This window comes from Rhinoraja longicauda, chromosome 28, assembly GCF_053455715.1.
Source record: "Rhinoraja longicauda isolate Sanriku21f chromosome 28, sRhiLon1.1, whole genome shotgun sequence".
Taxonomy (NCBI): domain Eukaryota; kingdom Metazoa; phylum Chordata; class Chondrichthyes; order Rajiformes; family Arhynchobatidae; genus Rhinoraja; species Rhinoraja longicauda.
Window position 1 is genome coordinate 4,710,086 of NC_135980.1, and position 26,990 is coordinate 4,737,075.

The following is a 26,990-nucleotide window of genomic DNA, read 5'->3' on the forward strand; positions in this document are numbered from 1 at the left end:
GGGACTCATTTTATTTTAGTTTTAGTTTTAGAGATACAGTGTGGAAACGGGCCCTAAAGCCCACCGAGTCCGTGCCGACCAGCGATCACTTGTTCACATTATTTCTATTCTACATACTACTGGACAGTTTACAGAAGCCAATTAACCTGCGTGGGAGGAAACCGAAGCACCCGGAGAAAAACCACGCAGTCACAGAGAGAACGTACAAACTGCATACAGACAGCACCCGTAGTCAGGATCGAATCCAGGTCTTTGGCACTGTACGGCAGCAACTCTACCCCCAATACACCTTTATGGTGTTCTGCGGGTAGAATTGAATAAAAAGGTCTTTCTTTGGAGTGGATTCAACAAAGTCACACACCTTTCCCCCAGGGTGGAATTCCCAACACTAAAGAGCATAGTCGCTGTAACGAGAGAGGAGAACGTTTAATAGAGAGGTGGGAGGCAAGTTTTTTTACACACAAGAGCAGCGGAGGTCTGGAACACATTGCCAGAAGTGGTGGTGGGGGCAATTGCAATAGTGGCATTTAAGGGGCTTTTGGATAGGCACGTGACACTAATGCTATCCCCACACACGTTAACACTATCATACACACACTAGGGACAATTCACATTTATACCAAGCCAATTAACCCACAAACCTGAACGTCTTCGGAGTGTGGGAGGAAACCGGAGATCTCGGAGAAAACCCACGCAGGTCACGGGGAGAACGTACAAGCTCTGTACAGACAGCACCCGGAGTCAGGATCGAACCCGGGTCTCTGGCGCTGTGAAGCAGCAACTCTACCGCTGCGCCACCGTGCCACACACCACGTATTCTGCACACCACAGATCATCTCAGTCTCAGAGAGGTAGATCGTATACGAAGTCATCCACAGAATACATTTTTTTTGGAAAAACATGTAAAGCAGGACTTGGGAGACTGTTTCTAGCCATAGTTCCCTATTTTAATCACAATTTGATTGACTGATTGATCATCACATGTGCAATTATCACGGTGCAATTCTTTGTTTTGCGTACCATACACTAAGTATGCAAAGAGTCGCCACCTAGAGGGCGCCGGCCATGTTACCAATTCTTCATTATCCCCAATGGTCTCTTTTTGTTCTCGGCCCCCCCCGCCCCCCACCATGCTGGATCCGTCTTTATTCTCTGGGCGGCGCGTCCTTGACCAATTTCCCAAGGACCTTTCCCTCCGCAACTCCCTTGTTAACTCATCCCTTCCCACCCAAACCACCCCCTTTCCTGGTACCTTCCCCTGCAACCGCAGAAGATGCAACACCTGTCCCCACACCTCCTCCCTTGACTCTGTCCAGGGACCCTGACAGTCCTTTCAGGTTAGGCAGAAGCTCACTTGCACCTCCTCCAACCTCATCTACTGTCTCTGTTGTAAAAGATGTGGACTCTTATACATCGGCGAGACCAAACGTAGACTGGCCGATCGTTTCGCTAAACACCTTCGCTCAGTTCACCTGAATCTACCTGATCTCCCGGTAGCTAAACACTTTAATTCTCCTTCCCATTCCCACACTGACCTTTCTGTCCTAGGTCTCCTCCATTGTCAAAGTGAGGCTAAACACAAATTGGAGGAACAGCATCTCATATTTCACTTGTGCAGCTTACAGCCCAGTGGTATGAATATTGATTTCTCTCTCAGGTAGCCCCGGCATTCCCTCTCTCTCTATCCCTCCCTCACCCTAGTCGCACTAGCTTCTCGCCTTCACCCTTCAAACAGCTAACAATGGCCTGTTTCCTTTATCATCGTTACTTTTTTGCCTATCTTTCATTCATTGTTCTTTATCTCTCTACATCATCGTCAATATGTAGTCAACAGGTATGTAGGTTAATTGGCTGGGTAAATGTAAAAATTGTCCCTAGTGGGTGTAGGATAGTGTTAATGTACGGGGATCGCTGGGCGGCACGGACTTGGTGGGCCGAAAAGGCCTGTTTCCGGCTGTATATATATGATATGATGATATGATAATATATCTCTTGTTTCCCTTATCCCTAACCAGTCTGAAGAAGGGTCTCGACTTGAAACGTCACCCTCCATTCCTTCTCTCCAGAGATGCTGCCTGTCCCGCTGAGTTACTCCAGCTTTTTGTGTCTGTCTCCCAAGGGGCCGTCTGCTTTAAGACACATAAAAATATTTGCAATTGTACAACACTTCTCCCAATCTCCTCCCATCTGCCAATGTCATGTAATATGCAGCGGTTAATGGCTGGGCAATCTGCTTCCACATACAACAATGTGATGATGTCAAGCAGATTTGTTTTCAGTGATGGTGGTTAAGTGGTAAATATTAGCCAGGGGATAATCCCGTTGATCTACATCAAGTGGTGTCAGGGGATCTATTACCAAGAGCGTCATCTGAAAGACAATGCCTCTTGCAGTGCAGAATTGAATTTGACACAGTGGTAGATGTATCATTGAGGTACTGTTCAATTATTTTGAGGTGGGGGGGAGCTAGGGGCTGCACGGAGGCGTGGAGGGGCTGCACAGTGGCGCAGCGGTAGAGCTACTGCCTTTTATAGCATCAGAGACCTATAGCGTTCGATCCTGACTACAGGTGCTTGTCTGTACGGAGTTTTACGTTCTCTCCGTGACCTGCGTGGGTTTTCTCCGAGATCTTCCATTTCCTCCCACACTCCACAAAGACGTACAGGTTTGTAGGCTAATTGGCTTGGTATAAATGTAAATTGTCCCCAGGATGTGTGTAGGATAGTGTTAGTGTGCGGGGATCGCTGGAAGGTGCGGAATTGGTGGGCCGAGGGGCCTGTTTCCGCGCTGTATCTCTAAACTAAATGAAAGTAAACTATTCACAGGAGCTTTCAGTGGCAACATTACACAAACGCTGATCTCTGTGACGCAAGACATTTCGTTGTTGCGATCCATTGGTGTCAAATTAGAAAAGCAGCATTGAAATGTATTTAATGCTGTGAGTACCAGCTTCATCACCAGAGGTCAGCCTTGCTCCATGTTATGGTAGAACAGAGCAAAGTGCGTTGTTTTCTCTTGAGCAAAGAATGTGGACCAAAATAATACCTTGCCCAATCAGCAATTTGGATTGCTCCTCCTCCCCCACGATTTTCCTTCTCTTGGCTTCACAATCCACAACAAACCTATTTCACTCCTTCTTTTCCTATCTCTGGCCTTTGTTCCATCCATCTACTTATAATAATAATAATAATAATATATTCCTTTATTCGTCCCACACCGGGGAAATTTACAGTGTTGCAGCAGCAAAGTGGATAGCAAGAGATCATTCATTATAAATAAAAGATACATCAATTGTCATCAGTTTTCCGTGTGTTCTTAGCTGATATTGTTGACTCGTCTGCTGGGAGCAGTGCTGGTTGTGCAGTCTCACAGCAGCGGGAAGGAAGGACCTCCTATATCTCTCCTTCACGCACTTGGGGTGAAGGAGTCTGTCACTGAAGGAGCGACTCAGTGCAGTGACAATGTCCTGCATGGGGTGGGAGTCGTTGTCCAGCAGCGATGTTAACTTTGCCATCAGCCTCCTCTCTCCCACCACCTGCACTGTCGAGGGGGCAACCCAGGACAGAGCTGGCCTTCCTGACCAGCTTGTCGAGTCTCTTCCCCTCCGCCGCTGAGATGCTGCTGCTCCAGCAGACCACTCCATGGAAGATGGCCGATGCAACCACCGTGTTGTAGAAGGTCCTTAGGAGGCCACACTTTGTCCTGCCTCTACCCTTTTCCAGCTTTCTTCTCCTTCCCTGTAATCAGTCTAAAGAAGGGTCCCGACCCAAAGCACCACCTATCCATGTTCTCCAGAGATGCTGCCTGACCCGCCGAGTTACTCCAGCACTTAGTGCCCTCTTGTGTATTAATCAGCATCTGCAGTTTTTTGGTGTTAGTCTTGTTAAGTGATTCACATTTGCCTGTGTTTGATCCATATCTCTCTGAGCCTTTCCTATCATTCTTTTCCTGTATAAATGAATTATAAATGTTGTTGTTGTTGTATCCACATCTACCATTTCGTGTGGCTACCTGTTCCATGTACCCACCACATTCTGTGAAAGAATATTGCCCCTCAGGCTTCTTTTATATATTCCCCTCTCACCTTAAACCTATGCCCTCCAGTTCTCGATTCCCCTACCCTTGGGAAAAGACTGCGCATTCACCCTATCTTTTCTCCTCGAAGGTATCACAAAATGCTGGAGTAACTCAGCGGGCCAGGCAGCATCTCAGGAGAAAAGGAATTGGTGACTCGAATGCGAGACCCAAAACATCACCCATTCCTTCTCTCCTGAGATGCTGCCTGGCCCGCTGAGTTACTCTAGCATTTTGTGATACCTTCGATTTGTACCAGCATCTGCAGTTATTTTCCTACACTGTCTTTTCTCTTCATAATTTAGTACGACTCTACAAGATCTACCCCTCTCCCAGGAACAACGTCCCAGCCTCTCCAGATTGAAGTCAGATTTATTAGTCAGGCATTGCGGCTTATATTTCAGCTCTGATTAATTTTGTGAGCTAACAACTGAACAATGAAGGTAAAGGAGCAACTGGGATCATGGAAACAATGGGGCAACCAGCTTCACTTTGAACAAAGACATGCAAGGACAGGGAAGGAAATAAAAGGACGGCAGAAGAGGAAGTTGATTTAATGTTAACTCAGGCACAGAAAGGGAAATAATCAACGGGAAAGAAAGACAGATGAAAAAAAAGAGAGATGGAATAGAGAGTGGAGCTTTCCTTTAACCTTGAAATTTTTAATTTTAGAAACCTCCGACATTAGTTTATTACATCGGATTGAGAATGCAATACCGGTCCACCGCCAATCTTCCGGCACCCTTGGTTCCAGTGCCTTGCCGTAGTCTCCGTTTGGCTGGGCCAACAGAGGTCACGGCCTTGGCGGGGGCCGGGACACCGACCCGCGAGGTTGGCCCTGGAAGTCGGCTATGGGAACGGATCTGCCGGCTCGGGCCGGGCCGGAGTTCCACAGCTACCGGCCGCAGGGGACGAATTTGACCCTCCGACTGGCCGCAGAAGTCCCGATGAGGTAGAGATCGGCCACCTTACCTGCCGGGGCATCACGTTTTTCTGGGGGAGGGGGAAGGGGGGGGGGAGAATTTTGTCTGTATTAAAGGGAGTTGGGGCGTGGGGGAGATGTGGGCACCATTTGCCAGATAATCGGTGGTGGACCTGCATTTAAATTCTTTCTTCACTGGGTTAGAGATGTTGATTGGCATTTTGGATTAGAAGTTATTATTGAGAGGAGGCAATAGACAATAGGTGCAGGAGTAGGCCATTCGGCCCTTCGAGCCAGCACCGCCATTCAATGTGATCATGGCTGATCATTCTCAATCAGTACCCCATTCCTGCCTTCTCCCCATACCCCCTGACTCGGCTATCCTTAAGAACTCTATCTAGCTCTCTCTTGAATGCAGGTTTCAAGCAGTTGTGATGTATGTCCAGCAGCTAAAATGGATCTTTTCCTCTCATCTGTGGGGTGGTGAGCCTTGGATGAAGAGACACCTCTCCATTTTGGACATGGACAAAGATCCAGTACCTCCACACTGGGCATAGGGTTGGAAGGGGGAAACATTTCCACCTGAGGATCGTGGAGCCTGAAAGGGTAGGAGTGGCTGATATCAAGAGTCATAGAGTCACCTGCAGCATGGAAACAGGCCCTTCAGACCAACCTGCCCATGCTGATCAAGCTGCCCCTTCTACACTAGTCCAACCTGCCCACGTTTGGCCCATATCCCTCTCAACCTTTCCTGTCCATGTACCTGTCCAAATATCTTCTGTTGTGATAGTGTCAGCCTCAACTACCTCTATTGGCAGCTCATTCCATGCACCCACCACCCTTTGTGTGAAAAAGTTGTCTCTCTGATTCCTATTAAATCTTTCTCTCCTCACCTTAAACCTATGTCCTCAGGACTTTGCTTCCCCTGCTCTAGGTAAAAGATCCTGTGCATCTACTCGATCCAGTCCCCTCGTGCTCTTGTACACTGCTAAATGCTTGGATATGCACTTGAAAAGCTGTGGCTTATATGGCAACACAGATGCATGGCAGATGCAGTATAAATGTGAAGTTATCCACTTTGGAAGCAAGAACAGGAAGGCAGATTATTATCTGAATGGTGTCAGATTAGGAAAAGGGGAGGTGCAATGAGACCTGGGTGTCCTTGTACATCAGTCATTGAAAGTAAGCATGCAGGCACAGCAGGCAGTGAAGAAAGCTAATGGCATGTTGGCCTTCATTGCGAGAGTTTAGAAGAATGAGAGGGGATCTTATAGAAACATATATAAATTCTTAAGGGATTGGACAGGCTAGATGCAGGAAAAAATTTGGGGGAGTCCAGATCCAGGAGTCACAGTTTAAGAATAAGGGGTAGGCCATTTAGGACTGAGATGAGGAAAAACCTTTTCACCCAGAGAGTTGTGAATCTGTGGAATTCTCTGCCACAGAAGGCAGTGGAGGCCAATTCACTGGATGCTTTCGAGAGAGAATTAGATAGAGCTCAGGACTAACGGAATCAAGGGATACGGGGAGAAAGCAGGAACGGGGTACTGATTTAGGATGATCAGCCATGATCATATTGAATGGTGGTGCTGGCTCGAAGGGCCGAATGGCCGACTCCTGCACCTATGTTTCTATGTTTCTATGTTTCCGGCTCCTATTTCTGTGCCTCACGCTATTAAAGGAAAGGCATTCCTTCTGCCTTTGTAACTACAGGCCAACATTGCTGCACTTTAAGGATCTATGATGCACACTTCAAGGTCCCTCTGTTCATCCCTACCTCAGTATCCTCTCGGCACCAAGAGTATCAAGTGCTGACAGATAGGATTAGGTTGGCCATCCCTTTCTTGACCAGCACACACGGAATGGGCTGAGTGGCCTCCTGTGATATAAACCTTCCAAGATACAAGTTCGCCACGGAGGTAGGAAGCCTTCCAGCTGTTAGCCCTCATTACTAACAGGGAGGGTGCAAGACCATTTATCGTTTTGTGCACCTACAATCATTTAGGACCTCCGTTCTTCGACTGGTACTTTAGTTTAGTTTAGAGATACAGCGTGGAAAGGGGCCCTTTGGCCCACCGAGTCCACGCCAAGCAGCGATCACCTGTATCCGAGTTCTATCCTACACACCAGGGACAATTTATAGAAGCCAATTAACCTGCAAACTTTATCGTCTTTGGAATGGGGGAGGAAACCGGAGCACCCGGAGCAAACCCACGCGGTCGTGGGGAGAACATGCAAATTCCGCACATAGTCAGGATCGAACCCGGGTCTCTGGTGCTGCAAGGCGGTAACTCTACCGCTGCGCCACCGAGCCGTCCCAATGCAGTACTGTGAGGATCTCCGCAAAGTCAAAGAAAACAAGGGAGTTTATTGATTACTGGTTTTCCATTTGGAAGATAAGTTTGTGCGCAGCAGTGATTGGCCGGACATGCTGCTGCTTTGCCGAGAAGATTAATCTTCTTGGGCTGCTGAAATGATATTAAGCAGGGAATTGAGTTAAAACCAATGTTGTTTTGCATGCAGAGCCATGTAACTGGGATGATCAATGGGAATTAGTTGCCTTCTTGCTTATTCACAGACGACATCATATCTGGGTCAGAATCAAATGCAATTTATCTCCTGTGGTAACTGGGAACTATGTAAGGACATGTTTACAACATCTTATTATGGGGAGAATATGAAAAGATGTGATGGAAACCCAGTCTTGTCTATTATTGCAGCAGAGGGGTGCGTATTTTTGCGATGGGATGCTACTCAACAGATTTATTTCGCTAAAGGTGGCAGGATAATTAGATAGAACTGCCAACGAAACAAATTAGATTCTCCGCATTGTTAATAGATGGACACAGGCAAAGGAACAAAGCTGCCGAACCATTGGTGCTGGTTTATTACTGTCATGTGCACCATGGTACAGCGAAAAGCTTCCGCTTGTGTGATGTACAATCCAATCAGATCAGAATATAAGATAGACACAAAATGCTGGAGTAACTCAGCGGGACAGGCAGCATCTCTGGAGAGAAGGAATGGGTGACGTTTCGGGTCGAGTCCCCTTCCTCAGACTGATGAAGGGTCTCGACCCAAAACGTCACCCATTCCTTCTCTCCAGAAATGCTGCCTGTCCCGTTGAGTTACTCCAGCATTTTGTGTCTATCTGATTTAAACCAGCATCTGCAGTTGCTTCCTACACAGATCATAATATGCATGAGTATAATCAAGCCATACACAAGTACCACAGGAAGTGCAAGATGAAAAATGCCAGAGTACTGGATACAGTTTTATAGCTTTGGAGTGTATCTGTTTCTGTGCTGTATCACTCTGTGACTCTATCACTCTTTGAGCTGAAACATCACCTATCCATGTTCTCTGGTGATGCTTCCTGGCCTGCTGGGCTACTCCAGCACTTTGTGTCTTTCCTTCATAAGCCAGCATCTGCAGTTCCTCGTTTTTGCGTTTCAGAACCTGTGTGCTAATAGAAATGTGTTTAGTGGGTGAGGCTGTGGGTGAAATTCTGCTTCATTCTGCTCATTCCCAGCAGAGTTTGTTTCCAAAGGGTGCTGCTTTCAAATGATAGATGATGAGAGAAAAGAGATTGTTTTCAAAGCAGTGAATTGTTATGATCATGTTACAATCTCGTCCACACCGGCTCTTCAAAGAACTCTCCAATGATTTATGTTGGAAGGAACTGCAGATGCTGGTTTAAACAGAAGATAGACACAAAAAGCTGGAGTAACTCAGCGGGAGAGGCAGCATCTCTGGAGAGAAGGAGTGGGTGATGTTTCGGGTCGAGACCCTTCTTCAGACTGGAGAGATATTCATCACTGTCTATGCCTCTCGTTTCCCTTACCGCTAACCAGTCTGAAGAAGGGTCTGGACCCGAAACGTCACCCATTCCTTCTCTCCAGAGATGCTGCCTGTCCCGCTGAGTTACTCCAGCATTTTGTGACTGTATCCAATGATTTATCTTTTGCTCTTTCCCTGTGGACCTGATTATTTCTTTCCCTTCTCGCATACATCCCATTTCTATTTAAAAGTTACCACTGAGCATACTTGCTCCAACGTCTACACAAGAGATTGCAGATCACAGCAATGCACTGAATTAAAACAAAACCTTCCATCAACCTCCTTGATATGTTTACCACCAACCTCTTCAGAAACAGATTTACTTGAATTGGACAATATAGGACAATTGGATCGCTACGATTGGGCTCCACCGCAGCGGCACGGTGGCGCAGCGGTAGAGTTGCTGCCTTACAGCGTTTGCAGCGTCAGAGACCCGGGTTCGATCCTGACTACGGGTGCTGTCTGTACGGAGTTTGTACGTTCTCCCCGTGACCTGCGTGGGTTTTCTCCAAGATCATTGGTTTCTTCCCACACTCCAAAGACGTAGAGGTTTGAAGGCTAATTGGCTTGGTGTAAATGTAAATTGTCCCCAGTGTGTGTAGGAGAGGGTTAATGTGTGGAGGCTGTTGGTTGGCGTGGGCTTGGTAGGCCGAAGGGCCTGTTTCCGAGCTGTATCTCTAAACTAAACTGAGATCCAAACTCTGTAGCCAACTGCAATATAAAATCATGAGGGGAATTACAGGGTGAGTGCATAGACTTTAATTTTCTCCTTGGTGTGGGAATCAAAAACAAGAGGATATATGTTTAAAGTGAGAGGGACAAGATGCAAATCTGAGGGGCAACCTTTTTCACTCAGATAGTGGTGAGTATATGGATCGAGCTGCCAGATGAAGTAGTTGAGGCGGCTTCAATGACAGCATTTATGAATAACTTGGACACTACATTAATACTTTAGTTCAGTTTAGTTTATTGTCACGTGTACTGAAGTACTGTGAAAAGCCTTTGTTGTGTGCAAGCCAGCCAGCGGAAAGACAATACATGATTACAATCGAGCCATCCACTGTGTACAGATACATGATAAAGGGAATAACATGAATAACATTTAGTGCAAGACTAGACCAAGTGGACCCGTTGGGCCCAAACCTCTCCTGCATTGGTGCAGCGCCCTGTCCTCCCCCTCTCCCCTCTCTCCTCAACCCCCCCCCTCCCCTCTCCCTTCTCCCCCACTCCCCCCTTCCCCGCTCCCTCCCTCCTCCCCTCCCCCTCCCCTCCTTTTAAACTTTAAAATGTGAATAACTTAAAAAATATAACACCGATTTCAATAAAACTGCTTGCATTATCACTAAAGTGACAATGGTGAGTAAGGTGGGCCTAAAATTGTCGCGCTATCGTGTACCGTTATGGCTGAAGTTCAGTCACAAACAAGATAACAAACGAGAGTTTTAGTATATAGATAAAGGCCAGTAAAGTCCAATCAAAGATAGTCTGAGGATCTCCAGTGAGGTAGACAGTAGCTCAGGACCTCTCTCTCCAGATGTTGGATGGATGGTTCAGTTGCCTGATAACAGCTGGAAAGAAACATTCCCTGATTCTGATGGTGTGCGTTTTCATACTTCTATACCTCTTGCCTGCCAGGAGAGGGGAGGAGGGAGTGGCCTCTTCTGAGTGAATAGGAAAGATTTAGAAGGATAGGAGCCAAACGTGGGCAAATGGGACAGGCTTAGATGGGGGCAACGTGCTTGGCATGGACAAGTTGGGCTGAAGGAACTGCTTCAATGCTGCATTACTTAATGACGTGAATATAGGATGAAGTACGACCTCTTGCTACCTTACTGGCAGCACTCTAACTGCTGCACTTTTAATAAGGCAGCCAGAATCATCGGCTCCCTGGACCACTGATGTTAACACTGGAGTCATTTAGTCTGCTAGACCCACAGCTCATTTCAGTCACTGATGTTGCTACCTGAACAGTGCAGGGCAACGTTCTGTGATGGCTTTAACGTTTTTATAGCAAATCTGAGAAGTATGGTGGTGAGCTGTGACAGGCAATTATCCCTGCTCGTACTTACGGTGGCATCATTTTCTCATTTTTTGCATACATTTATAGTAAGTAATGAGGTTCAGGGGTAGAGGCTTTAATTTCTCACCTGCTTATCATCCTGTTCCCGGTTGGAATGGAAACGACGAGGTCCTTCAATCATTGCAAGGCGATGAATGTTTGGTTTAGTCTTCGTTCACAGATACAGCACGGAAACAGGCCCTTCGGCCCACTGAGTCCGCGCCGACCAGTGATCCCCGCACATTAACACTATCCTACACACACTAGGGACAATTTATAATCTTTGCCAAAGCCAATTAGCCTACAAACCTGTTTGTCTTTGGAGTGTGGGAGGAAACCAGAGCACCCGGAGAAAAATATAGATTCTGGGGTTAATTTTCCTGAAGAATAATATGGCTTGTTGTTATCTTCAGAGGATGGAACCGAAGCAATGGCCGTGCAATTTGATTATTGCTGCGCTGTGCAAAGGTGAGCAAGTGAGATTTCATTCCTGAGCCGACTCGTAAAATATGGAAACGACTTTGGTGAAGGAGACAAATCATTCGCAGATGGTAATCAACACTGATTTCCCACAGGCCTAATGAATCATAATGTTCAAGGTTGCGGACCCAGGTACCTCCAGTGCGTACTGATTACCATGGCAACTGCTAATAATGTAACTCACCAACCTGTAATGAAAAGAACAATGAACAAAATACAGTGGCTGTAAATTGTGTTCATATTTGCAAAGGACACTTGTGTGTAAATTAGAAATGTTGGTCGGATCAACACAGGTTACATATAAGAAGGTACAAAACACTGCAAATGCTGGTTTATATATTTTAAAATACATAACGTACTGGAGCGGGTCAGGCAGCATCTTTCAAGAACATGGATTGGTGGTGGATGTTTCGGATCGGGACCATTCTCAGATCGATTGCGGACATTGGATTTTTTCTATGGAACTGATGTGCTTCAATGTTGAGAACTATATTCTGGGCCCTGTATCATCCTGTATGCTGAACTATCCGACCAACAACTGGAGAGTAGTCCTGAGCTACTATCTATCTCATTGGAGACCCTCAGACCATCTTTGATCGCACTTTACCGGACTTTACCCTGCACTAAACATTATTCACCTTATTCCCTTTATGCTGTGTCCGTACACTGTGGACGGCTCGATTGTAATCATGTACTATCTTTTCGCTGACTGATTACCTTGCAACAAAAGCTTTTCACTGTTCCTCGGTACACGTGACAATAAACTAAGCTGACTAAACTAACTAACTTCTCCTTTGCTCCACCTTTCATACTTCAATTTGATTTGTTTGATTGTATTTATGTCTGGTATATCTGATCTGTTTGGATAGCATGCAAAGCTATTTTTTTTTCACGATATCAATAATGTACCTAATTTCAAAATTCAATTTCCTGAGTCACAAATGGACTAGATAAGGTTGGCAGCTTTCAATTCCCTGTGTGGCAAAATTAGTGAGGCAACTGCTTTTGCGTCAATCCAGGTCACCGTCACCGACACAAGCAGAATTTGTACACTTGATCGAATTTAAACTCCACAACGTTATCAGTATGCAGCAGGAAGGAACTGCAGATGCTGGTTTAAATCGAAGGGAGGCACTAAATGCTGGAGTAACTCAACGGAACAGGCAGCTTCACTGGGGAGAAGGAATAGGTGACGTTTTGGGTTGCGACCCTTCTTCAGACGGCAGACATTCAGACATTCTATCAGAATGCGGCCCGGATTAGAGGTTATGGCCTACATGGGGCAGCGGAACAGACTTTGATTGCTTTCTCTGGAGCTTCCTTCTCTCCAGAGGTGCTGCATGTCCTGCTGAGTTACTCCCGATTTCTGTGTCCATCTTTGGGGATACCTGATAGAAGTATTTATGAGTGGCTTCGATAGGGTAGACAGTCAAAGTATTTTCCCCAGGTTGGAAATATCAAAAACTAGAGGGCATAACAATACAATACAATACAATATATCTTTATTGTCATTGTACAGGGGTACAACGAGATTTGGAATGCGCCTCCCATACGATGCAATGAATTAATTAGCTAGTCAGTATTAATTTAAACAACCCAATGAAACAAATTAGAACAGTTTTAAAACAGAATAAAGTGCAAGTAGATCTGTGCCGGTTCACTGTGCGATGTGACCATCAGGCTCAGCAGGACCGGTTCATAGCAGCTATGGCCCTGGGGATGAAGCTGTTCCTGAGTCTGGAGGTGCGGGTGTAGAAGGCCTTGTATCGTCTGCCCGATGGTAGAAGTTCGAACAGACTGTTGCAGGGGTGTGAAGAGTCTTTGTGGATGCTGGTGGCTTTTGTGAGGCATCGTGTGTTGTAGATGCCCTCCAAGGCTGGTAGCTGTGTTCCGATGGTCCTCTGAGCTCTATGGACTACCTGCTGAAGAGCTCTCCTCTCTGCCTCCGTGCAGCTGAGATACCACACAGGGATGCCATGTGTTAGGATGCTCTCTATGGTGCAGCGGTAGAAGGTAACTTTAAGGTGCGAGGAGCAAAGCTTAAAGGGGATGTGGGGGGCAAGTTTTTTTTACACCGAGAATGGTGGGTGCCTGGAGCATGTGGCCGTGGATGGAGGTGGAGGTGGATACGATAGGATGCAATACGATACGGTAGAACTTTATTTATCCCAGGAGGGAAATTGGTCTGCCAACAGTCATAAAACAACAAGATACATGAAACATGAAATTAAAGTGATGAGTGGACATTCCAGGATTGGGGGAATGAGCAAGGATTTGGGGGGGGGGGGGGGGAAGGGGTCAGTCTACCCCATGACAGAAAGGAGTGGAGTTGTGCAGTTTGATGGCCACAGGGAAAAATGATCTCCTGTGGCGTTCTGTGCGAGAGAGGCATTTGAGGCTTACAGATAGGCACATGCAAGTGCAGGGAATGGAGGGATCTGGATCATGTGCAGGCAGATGAGATTCGTTTAACTTGGCATTATGCTTTGCAGGGACATTGTGGGCCGAAGGGCCTGTTCCTGCGCTGCACGGTTCTATCTTCTATCTTCTATGTTCTTTGCTCGGATCTGAAATAATGAAATAAGTGAAAGTATATTTTTACAAAAATTAAGGAGATGAGGAGGAATTTCATTAGCCAGAGGATGGTGAATCTGTGGAATTCATTGCCACAGAAGGCTGCAGAGGCCAAGTCAATAGATATTTTTTTTAGAGATAGATAGATTCTTGATTAGTACGGGTGTCAGGGGTTATGGGGAGAAGGCAGGAGAATGGGGTTAGGATGTGAAATGGAGAGTGAAAGGGAAATCCTTGACTTGTTATCCTGAAAACAACCAAGAATAGGAGCTAGATGGCACTTGTACGTCACCCTGTCACCCCCCTCCCCCTTTATAATAAACAGTGGTGTTTCACTGAGTAACAGAATTCTCAGGATAACTGCAAATGTGCTGATGATAGAAATGTGCAGCTTTCTGCAACTACGGACATCACCACCTGCTTTTGAAGATGAAGCTGAAAAAAATAGCTTGCCCACATAACCTTGAGCTACAGGGCTTGAAAGTAGTTTTCTGCTTTGTTTTTAGGCAAAACACAAAGTGCTGGAGGAACTCAGCAGGTCAGGCAGCATCTGTGGGGGGAATGCACAGTGAACCTCTGGTCTCTTTTTCTCTCTCTTTTTCCCTCTCTTTATCTTTCGCTCTCTTTTTCTCTCTCTTTTTCTCTCTCTTTTTCCCTCCTTTTCTCTCTCTTTTTCCCCCTCTCTTTTTTTTTTCTCTCTCTTTTTCTTTCTCTCTCTTTTTCTTTCTCTCTCTTTTTCTGTCTCTCTCTTTTTCTTTCTCTCTCTTTTTCTCTCTCTTTTTCTCTCTTTTTCTCTCTCTTTTCTCGCTCTTTTTCTCGCTCTTTTTCTCTCTCTTTTTCTCTCTCTTTTTCTCTCTCTTTTTCCCCTCTGGTCGGGACCCTTCTTTAGACTGATTCCGTTTTGTTTTTACCTTTTGTATGGAAATCCGAAATTGAATCTTGGAAATATGCAGAAAAATGGTATTGTAAAATTAAAGACGGACTAAGCTAGTTTTAGATTAGCTATATTTATTCTTTGGAGCGTAGAAGGTTGAGGGGGGACTTGATAGAGGTTTTTAAAATTTTGAGAGGGACGGACAGAGTTGACGTGGGTAGGCTTTTCCCTTTGAGAGTGGGGAAGATTCCAACAAGGGGACATAGCTTCAGAATTGAGGGACAAAGGTTTAGGGGTAACATGAGGGGGAACTTCTTTACTCAGAGGGTTGTGGCTGTATGGAATGGGCTTCCGGTGGAAGTGGTGGAGGCTGGCTCGATTTTATTATTTAAGAGTAAATTGGATAGGTATATGGATAGGAGGGGATTGGAGGGTTATGGTCTGAGTGCAGGTAGATGAGACTAGGTCAGGGAGAATGGTCGGCGTGGACTGGCAGGGCCGGACAGGCCTGTTTCCATGCTGTAGTTGTTATATGTTGTTATATGCTATATTATTGCCATGTGTACCTTGATACAGTGAAAAACGTTTTTGTCGCGTGCTACCCAGTCAGCGAAAAGGCTATACATACATGATTTCAATCAAGCCGCCTACAGTGTATAGATACAGGATAAAGGGTATAACATTTAGTGCAAGATAATATCCAGTAAAGTCCAATTATGAAGGTAAATGCTACTGTTGAAATAAAGATCTAAAAGAGTTGAGTGATTGTAATGAATGATAGCCGATTCACTTCTGGGACCAGCATGCAAAGAGTCACCTGGCTTTGGTGCCATCTTGGATACTGTCTAATGGATAGGTCTTAGTTTAATTTAGTTTAGTTTAGAGATACAGCGCCGAAACAGGCCCTTTTGGCCCACCGAGTCCGCACCACCCAGCGATCCACGCACACTAACACTATCCTACACACACTAGGGACAATTTTTACATTTACACCAATTAACCTACATACCTGTACGTCTTTGGAGTGTGGGAGGAAACAGAAGATCTCGGAGAAAACCCACGCAGGTCACGGGGAGAACGTACAAACTCCGCACAGACAGCGCCTGAAGTTGGGATTGAACTCGGGTCTCCGACGCTGACAAGCGCTGTGAAGCAGCAACTCTACCGCTGTGCCACCACCTCGTGAAATAATAATGTCCTGCAGAGATCTAGTTTGTGGCTCCAGTGATGTCAGTGGATTTTTACAGCCTTACCTTTTAAAGATATTTTGGTTCAGTAGGAATATCAAAGTTAGAAAAATGATAGCAATTTATACAGTGTGGTATATGTTGCTGAGATGAGGTAAATGGAATGGGAGGACATATGTCTCAAGCAGAAACGACAATCTATACCAGATGTACCAAATGGCTAGCGTCCGTGCTCCACGTTCTGCATTATATATAATCAGTGGAGGATAGAAGCAGGTGAATGTTAAATAGATAACATATGGATCATCTTAGTGAGCAGAAGAGATACCAAGAAATTAGCAAAGTATTTGTTCACTTTATCTCTCCCACAAAAAACTGTGCGGCACGGTGGTGTAGTGGTGGAGTTGCTGCCTTACAGCGCCAGAGACCCGGGTTCCATCCTGATCACGGCCGCTGTCTGAACGGAGCTTGTATGTTCTCACCGTGACCTGCGTAGGATTTCTCCAGCTTCACCGGTTTCTTCCCACACTCCAAAGATGTACAGGTTTGTGGGTCAATTGGCTTGGTATAATTGTGAATTATCCCTAAAATGTGTAGGATAGTGTTAGTGTGCAAGGATTACTGGTCGGAGTAGACTCGGTGGGCCGAAAGGCCTGTTTCCGTGCTGTATCTCTAAACTAAGCTAAACTTTAGAATATTGAATGGCTAATTACCTGGACACTCATAGTGCAACAGAGGAACTATAGGCTAGCCATGCAGCCAGGGCAACAGGGAACTAAATACCTACGATAGTTCTAGAATTGGCGGGAATGACAAGGATCTGGGATGTTTTCGAACAAATCTGTTCTTCGAAGTTGCCATATTTAAGAGAGTGAATTCAAACTGCTGATCCTTTATGTAAAGAAGCTACATCAGAGGGTTCTGAGATTTATCCCAGAGGTTTTCTCAGCTGAACTTCTATAAAGGTTAAAGGAGCCATTCTTCATTCCTGTGGAGGCCGTCATTAGGTATTTTTCAGGCAAAGATTGATATATTCTTGATTAGTACGGGTGTCAGGGGTGATAGGGCCAAGGCAGGAGAATGGGGTTGAGAGGGAAAGATAGATCAGCCATGATTGAATGGCGGAGTAGACTTGATGGGCCGAAAGTCCTCATTTTGCTCCTAGAACTTATGAACTTTGTCCTGGCCTTCCCCTCTCTCAGCTTTCATTCCCCGCCCCCACATCTGATTCGGTCTAATTTCGGTCTTGACTCGAAATGTACTTATCCATGTTCTTCGAAGATGCTGCTTGACCTGCGAAGTTACTCTAGCATCTTGTGTTCTCTTCTGGTAACAGTGGATGACTGATATGTAATCAACTCAGCTCTGACTGGCTATAGTATTTTCACCACATGCAACTTCTTGCTTGAGTGCAGATGCCATGTGAAAATGGTGACACTCTTGTCCCCAATCTCACTCGGTTCCACTTTTGAAATTGGTACTGAAAATGTTTTCTTTGCCAGGTGTTGGAAGAACTCAGGATGTCAGGATCAACGTCTTCTTACGACCATCTCGTGAAGCAAGTTGAGGTACTTAGGAAAGAGAACTCTCACCTTCGAAGAGAGCTGGAGGACAACTCCAGCCATCTGACCAAGCTGGAGACCGAGACCTCGGACATGAAGGTGAGGAATTGCCTAATAGGTCCCTTGGTGATCTTAAGGTTTTTAATCAAAGCAGCCGCAAGATAGCTGGATCTGTTGATAGAGTCATAGACACACAGTGTGGAAACTGGCCCATCGACCCAACTTGTCCACTCTGACCATCATGTCCCAATTGCACTAGTCCCACCTACCTGCGCATGGCCCATATCTACCTGCGTATGGCCCATATCTACCTGCGTATGGCCCATATCCCTCTAAACTTATTCTATCCATGCACCTGTCTAAATGTTTCTTAAATGTTGCGATAGTACCTGCCTCAGCTACCTCTCCGGCAGCTCGTTCCATACACCACCCACCCTCTCTGTTAAATAGTCACCCTTTCAGGTTCCTATTAAATCTTTCACCCCTCACCTTAAACCTACGTCCTCTAATTCTTGATTCCCCTACTCTGGGTGAAAGACTCTGTGCGTTTACCCTATGTATTCCTCTCGTGATCTTATACATCTCCATAAGATCACCCCTCATCCTCCCACGCTCCACGGAATAAGGTCCTAGCCTGCTCAACCACTCCCTACAGCTCAGGCCCTCGAGTCCTGGCAGCATCCTCGTAAATCTTCTCTGCACCTTTTCCAGCTTGACAACATCTTTCCTGTAACATGGCGCCCAGAACTGAGCACAATACCCTCAATGTGGTCTCAACAACGTTTTATATCACAGCAACATGACTCCCAACTTCCATACTCAATACTCTAACTGATGAAGGTCAAAGTGCCAAATGCCTTTTTGACCACCCTGCCACTGTCAAGTATAGTGTTGGAACAAATTGCGTGTTTGATAGAAAATTGCCCAGGTAATGTTTGTATTGAAAATGACATAGGGAGGAAACCAGATACACATTTTCATTATTCTCAGGATTTAACATGCAAACTGGGTGAAAGTTATGTAACCAAGAATTTTCACGTTGTTGTTTAATTTATTTTCGTCTTGGGAATTTAAGGAGGCATTTGCATTCTGTTCTGGCATTAAAGCACAATGTTTTCTATATTGGCCATTGGATTACATTACTGTTCACAACAGATGAGCAGCAGGATATGTATTAAAGTTGGTAAGTTTTGATGTGAATCGAAAATTTGTTTGGCTCCAGTTACCACTGCTCCCTATCCTTCCTGGAGCTGCCACCTCCCTAGCTGGCTAAGCTTTCAAAAATTATTATACCGTAAATCCTGGTCTGAGTGTTTTCTTTACAGCATGGTTTTACGAAGGGGAAGTCATGTTTGACTAATTTGCTTGAATTCTTTGAGGAAGTAATATCTCGGGTGGATAAAGGGGAACCGGTGCATGTGGTATACTTGGACTTCCAAAAGGCTTTTGATAAGGTGCCACATAAAAGACTATTACTTAAGATAAAAAATCATGGGATTAGGGGCAATATATTAGCATGGGTAGAAGATTGGCTTTCAAACAGGAAGCAGAGAGTTGGGATAAATGGATCATACTCGGGATGGCATTCGGTGACTAGTGGGGTCCCGCAGGGGTCGGTGCTGGGACCCCAGCTGTTTACAATTTATATAAATGACTTAGAGGAGGGGACCAAGTGTAATATATCCAAGTTCGCAGATGACACAAAAATGGGAGGAAAAGCAGGGAGTGAGGAGGATAGAAAAGGGCTGCAAAAGGATATAGATAAGCTAGGAGAGTGGGCAGCGACTTGGCAGATGAAATTTAATACTGATAAATGTGAAGCTATGCATTTTGGAAAAAAAAATCATAAAGCAAGTTATTTTTTAAATGGGGAGGAGCTGCGTGGTAATACAATGCAAAGGGACCTGGGGGTACTAGTACAGGAATCACAAAAAGTTAGTATGCAGGTGCAGCAAGTGATTAGGAAGGCCAATGGAGTCTTAGCCTTTATTGCCAGGGGGATAGAGTATAAAAGTAGGGAGGTTTTGCTGCAGCTGTATACAGTATTGGGAAGACCGCATTTGGAATACTGTGTGCAGTTTTGGTGTCCATATTTAAGAAAGGATGTACTTGCTCTGGAGGCAGTGCAGAGAAGGTTTACACGGTTAATTCCAGGGATGAGGGGGTTGACATATGAGGAAAGGTTAAGTAGGTTGGGACTTTTCTCAATGGAGTTCAGAAGAATGAGAGGCGATCTTATTGAAACGTATAAGATCGTGAGGGGCCTTGATCGGGTGGATGCGCTAAAGATGTTTCCGATGATCGGGGAGACCAGAACTAGGGGGCATAGTCTTAGAATAAGAGGGGGCTCTTTTAAAACTGAGATGAGGAGAAACTTCTTCACTCAGAGGGTGGTTTATCTGTGGAATTCGCTGCCTCAGGGAGGTGTGGAAGCAGGAACGTTAAATATATTTAAAACGGAAATAGATTGTTTTTTAATAGACAAGGGAATTAGGGGTTACGGGGAGCGGGCAGGGAAGTGGACATGAGCTATTGTTAGTATAGTAAGACCTGGGTAATCTCCTGGACAAGTTTCGATCACCTAGCTTGGGGTCGGAGAGGAATTTCCCGGATTTTTTTCCCAAATTGGCCTGGGTTTTTATCTGGTTTTTCGCCTCTCCCAGGATACCACACGGTTCTTTTAGGTGGGAAGAAAGGCGATAGTGGGAAGGGGGTTGGGGTAGGATCAGCCATGGTCGTATTGAATGGCGGAGCGGGCTCGAGGGGCCGGTTGGCCTACTCCTGCTCCTATTTTCTTGTGTTCTTGTGTTATCTTGTTACCTGGCACTTGCATATCTTGTAGGAGGCTGCTCTGTAGATGAGAAGGTTGGTGAGGCTGCATTTGGAGCATTACGTAGTTTAGTTCAGTTTAGTTTACAGATACAGCATGGAAACAGGCCCTTCAGCCCACCGAGTCCGCGCCGACCAGCGATCCCCGCACACTAACACAGTTCTGCACACATTAGGAACAAATTACAATTTTACCAAGCCAATTAACCTGCAAACCTGTACGTGTTTGGAGTGTGGGAGAAAACCGAAGCATCCAGAGAAAACCCATGCAGGTCGCGTGTCAGGCAGCATCTGTGGAGAGCATGCATAGGTGATGTTTTAGTAAGCTGGAGTAACTCATCCAGCCAGGCAGCATCTCTGGAGAAAATGAATAGGTAACGTATCAGGTGGAGACCCTTCTTCAGAACCTTCCTCAGACAGAGGTCTGGAGAAGGGTTTCGACCCGAAACGTCACTTATTCCTTTTCTCCAGAGATGCTGCTTGACCTGCAGAGTTACTCCAGGATTTTGAGTCTCTCTTTGGTTTAAACCAGCATCTGCAGTCCCTTCCTAAACATGGATAGGTGACGTTTTGGGTCAGGACGCTGAGTTACTCCAGCACTTTGTATATTTTGTAAACCGGCATCTGCAGTTCCTTGCATCCACTAGGTGTTTTGAGCCTTTATTGTGTGTGCAGGTGTTGGAGTTTTAGAATAGGGAGGATTTGTTATAGTTGTATGGGATGTTGCTGAGTCCATTGAGCTCAGTAATTGGTGAGTCAATTGAACTGGGCACAAATGTGGTTCTCTGCACTAAAAATGGATGAAGTAGCTTAGGGGACAATCCAAATGCGATTCACCTTACTGATTCTTGGGATGAGAGGGATGTCCTATCAAGGGAGGCTAGACACGTTGGTTCTGTCATCCTTGGAGTTACGAGTTTGGGCGGCACAGTGGTGCAGCGGTAGAGTTGCTGCCTCACAGTGCCAGAGAGCTGAATTCAATCCTGATTACGGGTGCTGTCTGTGCGGAGTTTGTATGTTCTCCGTGTGACCGCGCGGGTTTTCTCCGGGTGCTCCGGTTTCCTCCCACGCTACAAAGACGTACAGGTTTGTAGGCTAATTGGCTTCTGTAAATTGTTAATTGTCCCTAGTGTGCAGGATAGTACTAATGTACAGGGATCGCTGGTCGGCGCAGACTCGATGGGTCAAAGGGCCTGTTTCCACGTTGTATCTCTAAAGTATCTCTAATGCGACTTCACCCAAACATATAAGATCCCAAGGGGACTTGACAGGGTAGATGTTCAGGTGTGTCCACAAGAAGTAGAGTTATGAACAAGGTGACATAGCTACAAAATGACGGGCAGTTCATTTAAAACTGAAATGCATATAAATTTCTGCTCCCAAAAGGTAGTGAATCTTGGGAATTCTCTGTCCCAGAGGATGCTGAAGGCCAGGTTATTAGAGATAGGTTTATGGTGAAGGGGAAAAGATTTAATAGGAATCCGAGGGGTAACCTTTTCACACAAAGGGTGGTGGGTGTATGGAACAAGCTGCCAGAGGAGGTATTCTAATTATTCACAAAATGCTGGAGTAACTCAGCAGGTCAAGGCAGCATCACGGGACAGAAGGAATGGGTGACGTTTCGGGTCGAGACCCTTCTTCAGACTGATGTCAGGGGGCGGGACAAAGGAAGGATATAGGTGGAGACAGGAAGATAGAGGGAGATCTGGGAAGGAGGAGGGGAAGGGAGGGACAGAGGAACTATCTAAAGTTGGAGAAGTCGATGTTCATACCACTGGGCTGCAAACTGCCCGGGCGAAATATGAGGTGCTATTCCTCCAATTTCCGGTGGGCCTCACTATGGCACTAGAGGAGGCCCATGACAGAAAGGTCAGACTGGGAATGGGAGGGGGAGTTGAAGTGCCGAGGTAGTTAAGGCTGGGACTATTCCAACGTTTAAGAAACAGTTAGACAGGTACATGGACAGGACAGGTTTGGAGGGATATGGACCAAGCACAGGTAGGTGGGACGGGTGTAGCTGGGACATGTTGGCCAGTGTGGGCAAGTTGGGTGAAAGGGCCTGTTTCCACGCTGTATCACTCTATATATGACTCTCTGACTCTATATTTAAGGTGGAGATAGGTAAACATTTGAAAGGTTGAGGGATTGAGGTTTGAAAGGAAATGGCATAGAAGGGAAGTTGAGTTTTACATCGATCAGCCATGATCATACTGAAGGCTCGTATAGATCAGATGGCATTAACATATAACATATAACATATAACAACTACAGCATGGAAACAGGCCTGTCCGGCCCTACCAGTCCACGCCGACCATTCTCCCTGACCTAGTCTCATCTACCTGCACTCAGACCATAACCCTCCAATCCCCTCCTATCCATATACCTATCCAATTTACTCTTAAATAATAAAATCGAGCCAGCCTCCACCACTTCCACCGGAAGCCCATTCCATACAGCCACAACCCTCTGAGTAAAGAAGTTCCCCCTCATGTTACCCCTAAACCTTTGTCCCTCAATTCTGAAGCTATGTCCCCTTGTTGGAATCTTCCCCACTCTCAAAGGGAAAAGCCTACCCACGTCAACTCTGTCCGTCCCTCTCAAAATTTTAAAAACCTCTATCAAGTCCCCCCTCAACCTTCTACGCTCCAAAGAATAAAGACCCAACCTGTTCAACCTCTCTCTGTAGCCTAAGTGCTGAAACCCAGGCAACATTCTAGTAAATCTCCTCTGTACCCTCTCCATTTTGTCGACATCCTTCCTATAATTTGGCGACCAGAACTGCACACCATACTCCAGATTCGGCCTCACCAATGCCCTGTACAATTTCAACATTACATCCCAACTTCTATACTCGATGCTCTGATTTATAAAGGCAAGCATACCAAACGCCTTCTTCACCACCCTATCCACATGAGATTCCACCTTCAGGGAACAATGCACAGTTATTCCCAGATCCCTCTGTTCCACTGCATTCCTCAATTCCCTACCATTTACCCTGTACGTCCTATTTTGATTTGTCCTACCAAAATGCAGCACCTCACACTTATCAGCATTAAACTCCATCTGCCATCTTTCAGCCCACCCTTCCAAAAGGCCCAAGTCTCTCTGTAGACTTTGAAAATCTACCTCACTATCAACTACTCCACCTATCTTGGTATCATCTGCATATTTACTAATCCAATTTGCCACACCATCATCCAGATCATTAATGTAAATGACAAACAACAGTGGACCCAACACAGATCCTTGGGGCACTCCACTAGACACTGGCCTCCAACCTGACATACAATTGTCAACCGTTACCCTCTGGTATCTCCCATTCAGCCATTGTTGAATCCATCTTGCAACCTCACTATTAATACCCAACGATTTAACCTTCTTAATCAACCTTCCATGTGGAACCTTGTCAAATGCCTTACTGAAGTCCATATAGACAACATCCACAGCCTTGCCCTTATCAATTTCCCTGGTAACCTCTTCAAAAAATTCAAGAAGATTAGTCAAACATGACCTTCCAGGCACAAATCCATGTTGACTGTTTCTAATCAGGCCTTGATTATCCAAATAATTATATATATTGTCCCTAAGTATCTTTTCCATTAATTTTCCCACCACAGACGTCAAACTAATAGGTCTATAATTGCTAGGTTTACTTTTAGAACCTTTTTTAAACAAAGGCACAACATGCGCAATGCGCCAATCTTCCGGCACCATCCCTGTTTCTAATGACGTTTGAAATATTTCCGTCATAGCCCCTGCTATTTCTGCACTAACTTCCCTCAATGTCCTAGGGAATATCCTATCAGGACCTGGAGACTTATCCACTTTTATATTCTTCAAAAGTGTCCGTACCTCCTCTTCTTTAATCCTCCTAATTTCCATCACTACTCTACTTGTTTCGCTTACCTCACATAATTCAATATCCTTCTCCTCGGTAAATACCGAAGAAAAGAAATTGTTTAATATCTCCCCCATTTCTTCCGGCTCAGCACATAGCTGTCCATTCTGACTCTCTAATGGACCAATTTTATCCCTCACTATCCTTTTGCTATTGACATATCTGTAGAACCCCTTGGGGTTTACTTTTACATTACTTGCCAAAGCAGCCTCATATCTTTTTTTCGCTTTTCTAATTTCCTTTTTAAGATTCCTTTTACATTCTTTATATTCCTCAAGAACCTCATTTACTCCCTGCCGCTTATATTTATTGTATATCTTCCTCTTTTTCCGAACCAAGTGTCCAATTTCCCTGGAAAACCACGACTCTTTCAAATTATTATTCTTTCCTTTTCACCGAACAGGGACATAAAGACTCTGTACTCTCAAAATGTCACCTTTAAATATCCTCCATTTCTCTATTATATCCTTTTCATAAAACAACAATTTCCATTTCCATTAAAGTGGTGTTATTGCGGACAACGAAGATGGTTGAAAACAAAGTGCAGCAGGAACTTGATCGGTTAGGCAGGTGGGCTGAGCAATGGCTAATGGAATTGAATACAGAGAGGTGCAAGGTGTTTCATTTTGGGAAGGCAAACTAGGGCAAGACCCACACTGGATGACAGGGCTCCGGGGAGTGTTGTTGAGCAGAGGGATAAAGGGGTGCAGATACATAGGTCCTTGAAAGTTGCACTCAGGTGGGTAAGGTGGTCAAGAAGACTTTCTGCACATTGGCCTTCAACATACAGTGTATTGAGTGTAGAGGTTGGGAGATCATGTTACAGTGTACAAGACATCGATGAGGACATTTAGAGTATTGTATTCAGTTTTGGTTACCTTGTTACAAGAAAGATGTTGTTAAGTTGGAAAGGGTGCGGAGAAGATTAATGAGGAGTTGCCAGGTCCTGAGGGCTTGAGCTATATATAGGGAGAGGTTGAGCAGCCTAGAACTCTATTCCTTGAAGCGCAGGAGGGTGAGGGATGATCTTATAAAGGTGTATATGATCATGAGATGAATAGGTAGGGCAAATACACAGTTTTACCCAGTGTAAGGGAATCAAGAACCAGAGGACATAGGTTTAAGGTGAGGGGGGAAAGGTTCATTAGGAACCTGAGGGTCAACTTTTTTTACACCATGGGTGGTAGGTATACGGAGCGAGCTGCTAGGGGAGGTAGTTGAGACAGGTACTATCACACCGTTTAAGAATCAACTAGACAGGTTCATGGATAGCATAGGTTTAGAGGGATATGGGCCATATGCAGGCAGGTGGGACTAGTGTAGATGGGGTATGTTGGGCGGCATGGGAGAGTTGGGCTGAATGGCCTGTTTCCATGCTGCATGATTCCATGTCTCTACCAGCCATGATCATATTGAAGTGGAGGCCATGCTTAAAGGGCCTCAATGCCATTTTTGCTCCTATTTTCCCGTCTTTTTGTGTTCTTGAGAGACAACTCAGTGCGGCACGGTGGCGCAGCAGGTAGAGCCATTGCCTCACAGGCCCAGAGACCCTGGTGCAATCCTAGCCTTGGGTGCTGCCTGTGTAACGTTTGCACGGTCCTCCTCGTGACCGCATGGGTTTCCTCCAGGTTCTCCGGTTCCCTCCCATATCCCAAAGGTTTGGAGGTTAATTGGCCTCTGTAAATTGCCTCTGGTGGGAAGGTGGGATAACAGAACTAACGTGAACAGGCGATCGATGGTCAGAGTGGACTTGGTGAGCCACAGAGCTTGTGTCTCTAAACTTCGGGGCGGCACGGTGGTGCAGCGATAGAGTTGCTGCCTTACAGCATCAGAGACCCAGGTTTGATCCTGACTACGAGCGCTGTCGCGATGGAGTTTGTACGTTCTCCCCGGGACTGCGTGGGTTTTCCCCGGGTGCTCCGGTTTCCCTCCCACACTCCAAAGATAGGTAGGTTAATTGGCTTTGTAAAATTGTAAATTGTCCCTAGTGTGTGCAGGATAGTGTTAATGTGCGGGGATCGCTGGTCGGCGCGGACCCAGTGGGCCGAAGGGCCTGTTTCAGCTCTCTATCTCCAAACTAAACTAAACCAAACCGAACTAAACTAAACAAAACTAAACTAAACCGTGTAATACGCGAAAAGTAGACTGGAGAGTTAAATAAAATGCAGGCTGGCAGCAATCTCCAGGTAGCTTGTAAAGTGGGTTTCTGGGAGGGCACCTGTCTGATTTACATTAACATGCCGCTGCTGAGATGGAAACTCTTGCTAACACAAATGGCACATAATTGAGCCATTACATTCTCATTTATCGCCTATCGAGAGTCAGCACACGGCCATTACCTTGCCTTGACATTAAATGGGTTCTGAAGCTGAACAAGAATTGTTTTTCTGCCAAAGTCAGGTAGAAATTCAGAGGCAGTACAGGGTCGCAGCTGGTAGAGCTGCTGCCGCCCAGCGCCAGAGGCCCAGGTTATATCCTGACCTTGAGTGCTGTCTGTGTGGAGTTTGCACGTCCTCCTTTTGACCGCAGGGGTTTCCTGAAGACGTGCGGGTTTGTAGGTTAATTGGCCATCTGTAAATTGCCCCTGGCGTGTAGGGCGAGGATGAGAAAGTGGGGTAACATACAACTAGTGTGAACTTGGGATCGATGGTTGGCGTGGAATCGGTGGTCCAAAGGGGCCGGTTTCCATGC

The 26,990-nt window shown here is 45.7% G+C and overlaps 1 protein-coding gene across 1 annotated transcript in view; it reads left to right on the forward strand.

Moving 5' to 3' along the window:
- Positions 1-26,990, forward strand: part of apc2 (APC regulator of WNT signaling pathway 2) — a 200,303-nt gene that overhangs the window by 42,219 nt on the left and 131,094 nt on the right. Inside the window, exon 2 of the mRNA XM_078423873.1 lies at positions 17,513-17,671. Coding sequence (XP_078279999.1) covers positions 17,513-17,671 — 159 coding nt within the window. The remainder of the gene's footprint in view (positions 1-17,512; positions 17,672-26,990) is intronic.